This window comes from Triticum dicoccoides, chromosome 4B (genome assembly GCF_002162155.2).
Source record: "Triticum dicoccoides isolate Atlit2015 ecotype Zavitan chromosome 4B, WEW_v2.0, whole genome shotgun sequence".
NCBI classification, from domain to species: domain Eukaryota; kingdom Viridiplantae; phylum Streptophyta; class Magnoliopsida; order Poales; family Poaceae; genus Triticum; species Triticum dicoccoides.
In genome coordinates, this window is record NC_041387.1 from 331335619 (window position 1) to 331340260 (window position 4642).

Genomic DNA, 4642 nt, shown 5'->3' on the forward strand with positions numbered 1-4642 from the left:
TGCAGAGATGGAGGCAGATCCAACTATTTCCCGTGTCCGCCGGCAAGAGACCATTGAAGCTGCCAAGCAGCACTCCAACTGGGAGCTGCACAATTTGGGCCAAAGAATCTACTTTGAGAGCAATGCGGAGAAGAGAGCCAGGATGCCGCCCCAAGTGCATCGGCGTTCGAGATCATCAACTGAGGAAGGGCGGAGGCGAAAACTATAGCGGGCAAGGAAAGGTGGGAGTGCTTGAACGGTCGGGTGCCGACCAGCGTTCCACCTCCGCCTGAACCGGTGGATCCGCTGCCGTTTCTGTCTCCACGGCCAGGCCTAACATACGAGGAGGTCTGAAGATGTGTGTCCGCTCTCAAGATTTTGTTGCACCGTTTGTTGGCTTTGCGAAAGCTTTTTGCGAAACTACTTGCGTTAGTTGGGTTGTCAAACTATGTTGACAAGTTTGCTATTTGCTATTTGCTATTTATGAACTTATGTGTAAACTGTTAGATATTTGCTATGTGGAACCTTTATTAATATGTGAGCTCATATTTTGCTATTTGTGAAACTATGTAAAACCTGTGATAAATTTTTACAAAAGACCTGTGATAAAACTTTACAAAAGAAACAATCAGTAAAACTTAAAAAAACAAACAAACCCGCAAGACCTACCGCCAAGCCATCTGACGGTAGGATATCATAACCTACCGTCCAGGCTTGCGGTGGTAGGGTGGTGCGCTGGCCGTTAGGTAACGACAGTGGACCGTCCATGCCACCGCCAAAACCCCTGGCGATAGGTTGACTGACCCTACCGTGGAGCCCTATGGCGGTAGGAGAAGGGTTAAATTTTAAAAAAAAATCAAACAGGGTCAAGATCCCGAATTTGTTTACCAAATGGGTTAAAACATGAAATTTAGCCTGTGTCTCGGCCCCCTGCCAGCCTCTTCCCCCATCTTCTGTGGATAAAGGATAAGAAACCTGCACACGAACAGGAAGAAGCGCGCACACCGAGCGAGCGGCGGCAGCACCGAACCCGTCCATGGCGTCCCTCTCCCCCTCCCTCCACCTCCCTTGGTACCGCTTACTTCTTTCTACACCCCTCATCGATGTCTTCACAGACGAGTCTATCTGTTTCTTCGCCCCTTTCTTCGATTTGGTTCTTTCTGTTGAAATGCACGGAGCGCCGTGGTTCCACCCGCGCAGGCGGTCATGGATGGTTCAGTCGCAATCGCATTCGTTGTAGGCTGCAGTTATCTTGTCGCTTCGCCGAGAATAAGTAGTTCTTGATTCCGATGCTATTGGCTTAGGGACTGTGCCAATAGGCTGTGTAAGTAGATTGGTTACCAAGTAGTCCCTCCGTCCCAAAATAAGTGTCTCAACTTTGTACTAGCTCTAGTATAAATTTATACTAATCTCAAGACACTTATTTTTGGACGGAGGGAGTAGTAAGTTCAGCGTTCTCTGACACTTTGAACTCGGGAGACACGTAATCGTATGGGGACTTTGCTCATTGTATTAGATTAGGATTGTGGCTGTGGATGGGGCACAACTGTCCTGCTACTTAGTTCAATGTACCAATGCCTTGGGTATACTAATAGTACTCCCACATTTTGATTTACGTCCATAGGCCGGTAATATGCACAATATGCATCTATCATTTAGCATCCCAAATTTTTGTATCCACAAAATGGGGTGGATCATGAAGTTATTCATCATAGGACCGTTCTGGAACAACCTCATTACCGTGTATACAGATATTGATATCCCAGATTCGTGGGTTGCAAAGTCACCTCCAGGTTGTTTTTTTATTGAAGGTCTAGCTTTCCAAAAGCTTTAAATGAAGTATTGCCTTATCATGCTACTGATAAGCTGAGCTCCAAACAAGGAGTGGATTTTGTGCAGAACTGAAACAAGGGTCTTTAATAGTATCTTATTTTGTTACTACCGAGCAAGAAAAGAGGAGTGGTACCTGGTATGCTAGGTGAATGGTTCAGGGTCATGTTTTTAGCTACCGATTTTTAGATTTTGTAGCTTATATCATTTTGTCTTTGGGTCTCACTAAAAATAGTCCTGCTGAGCATTCATGATTTTATCTGTATTTCGCTTTACTAATGTGTCTGCAGAGAAAGTAACGTGTTCTTATTTTTGACGTAAGGGCTTGTGCTTTTCTATGCAAAATACATAATATTTTTCTGAATCTTATTTTTATGTGAAATAAAACAGCAATTCAAGAATTGGCTTCCTTGGTAAGTCACAAGGCATACTTCTTCGTGTTATCCCGGCTGGCAGAGTTGGTTTCATTAGAAAAACAGTGGAATGCAAGGAATCTAGAATCGGAAAGAAGCCGATTGAAGTTCCATCAAATGTTACTCTAACACTAGAGGAGCAGTTTGTCAAAGCTAAGGGTCCACTGGGAGAGTTGTCATTAAACTATCCCACCGAAATAAAAGTTGTGAAAGAAGAAACTGGCAAATTGAGAGTATTCAAGACTGTGGAAACCAAAAGGGCGAATCAGATGCATGGCCTTTTCAGGTAAAACTGACAACAGAAACTGCAAAATGAGTTTGCTTATTTCACTGTCATTGCGTCACTGCTCATTATGTTTGTTCCATAACTTTTCTTGTGTACCCAAAGTGAGTACTAACTTGTGATGCCTGCTCTTGCCACAATTCACATATATGAGCCATCACTTCTTGCACTCAAGAGCGGCAGTATGAAAAAAAAACTCAATTACACTGTGATACCACCAGTGCCTGAAAATGAAGTTCTATCACATATGCTATCCGCACAACCTTTTACTCTTACTAGGTCCTATAGAATATGTGAATTGCACGATGTATTGCTCTCGTGCATAGGCACGTATATATGATGTACAAAGGTGGGCCACGGACCTCAACTATACAAGGAACTAGGAGGCGGGCCCAATACACAATATGCACATAACACATATACTCAACAGCTCCTACAAGATTCTAGTTTCGAGAAAGCAATGCTTAAATTCTTTAGGAGACATCCTATCTTCCCAATCATAAATGTAGGTGGTCATCTTGCTTTGTTTAGCTCTAAAATTGTTCAACGTAGGTGGGGAAGAAACAGAGAGAGCTTTTGTAACATATCTGCAAAAGATTTGGATAGAAGTATTTATTTCCTACATTTGGTACCCTGTTGTCTATTTTCATACCAAGGCAAACAAATCTAGTTTAGGCGGGGAGCTAAATAAATGGAAAAGAAAGATATAATTTTTGTCAAGTGTCAAGGGATTTGCCACTACAACTATTTTTATGCATGATGATAGATTGATATGAGACCAAATTCTGTCTCCTTAACTGTTTGTGAACATGGATCGATCCCTTAACCCTTGACTCCTTGAGTCAAGCTTTAGCCAACCCTTTCTTTCCTTTTCTTTTTTGTTACTGGTATCTAAATTTGCTGTCGTTAATCATAAGAGCATAATGTTCTTATACAGAAGCAGAATGATGTTTGCACATTCATTCGCTAACTAACTAAAAGTAACTATTGGTTGGTTGGATTAGATCAATCATCTCGAAGTTGTTCTAAAAACACGGTTGCAAATTGTTGTTAATGCAGAACCCTGACGGACAACATCATCGTGGGGGTGTCAAAAGGATTTGACAAGAGGCTTCAGTTAGTGGGGGTTGGGTACCGTGCGACGGTGGAGGGCAAAGACCTGGTGATGAACCTGGGATTCTCGCACCCAGTCCGGATGGCTGTCCCAGAAGGACTTCAAGTCAAGGTGGAGGAGAATACGAGAATCATCGTGAGTGGGTACGACAAGAGCGAAATCGGTCAGTTTGCTGCCACCATAAAGAAGTGGAGGCCTCCGGAGCCATACAAGGGGAAGGGTATCCGGTATCAGGACGAGATTGTCAGGAGGAAGGAGGGCAAAGCTGGGAAGAAGAAATAGAATGCTGTTTATTTGTTTGTTTGCATTTCATACGTACTTTTGTTCTGTTCTCCCTCGGTAATCCGCCATCTTCCGAGTACTACCATGTTCCTTAGCCCTTGCACACTTTGTAGAGAAAAATGTCACAGTTTACGTCATTGCGATAATTTCTCAGCAGGTGGCGTGGCGGAGCGCCCATCGCATCTTTGAAATTTTGCCTGGTGGCAAGGAAAGAACTCAATCAAGTCGAGTGTTTGCTCAACGGCAAACACTATGAATGGAGCAAACACTATGAATGGAAATGATTCAATTGCTCTTTTCGTGGACTTGTAGTCCTAGTGGTCATATGGCCTAGGAGACGACTGCACGGAGAGGACCCAACCGTGGAGCATTCCAGTCATGTCATGAGATTGCTATCTTCAAATCATTAAAAAAAAGGGTGATGAGATTGCTAGTGCCTAGTGGCGTGGACTCCTCTCTCCATGCATAACAGGCATCCAGTGCACTGCCAGCGGTGAATGATGCCAGCTGATATCTCATGCAGTTTCATGCGTAGCAACAACTTCATCCTTGTTTCCAGCAAAAAAAAAACAACAACTTGTCAGCGCACGTCAACAACAACCACAGTTTCATGTTTTTTTAAAGATTTAACCAAGCTTTATTCATCAAAAAACCACAGTTTGTGGGATACATGTTGGGTCATGAGGGTGACCAAACCAAATATGGCGCCCCAGCCCTAACGAAAGAGAATGCTTGGCTGAC

The 4642-nt window shown here is 43.4% G+C and overlaps 1 protein-coding gene across 1 annotated transcript; it reads left to right on the forward strand.

Annotated features, from left to right (window-relative positions):
- Positions 1 to 894: 894 nt before the first annotated feature.
- Positions 895 to 4092, forward strand: LOC119296078 (50S ribosomal protein L6, chloroplastic-like). Its single transcript, XM_037574487.1, has 3 exons — positions 895 to 1050; positions 2200 to 2508; positions 3565 to 4092. The coding sequence occupies exons 1-3, from the start codon at positions 1016 to 1018 to the stop codon at positions 3899 to 3901; spliced, it is 681 nt and encodes a 226-aa protein (XP_037430384.1). The 5' UTR covers positions 895 to 1015; the 3' UTR covers positions 3902 to 4092.
- Positions 4093 to 4642: the final 550 nt, after the last annotated feature.

Coding starts and splice junctions, on each gene's coding strand:
- LOC119296078 (XM_037574487.1), top strand. CDS start 1,016: ATGGCGTCCCTCTCCCCCTCCCTCCACCTCCCTTG. Junction 1,051..2,199: donor CCCTCCCTCCACCTCCCTTG/GTACCGCTTACT, acceptor GAAATAAAACAG/CAATTCAAGAATTGGCTTCC. Junction 2,509..3,564: donor CAGATGCATGGCCTTTTCAG/GTAAAACTGACA, acceptor TTGTTAATGCAG/AACCCTGACGGACAACATCA.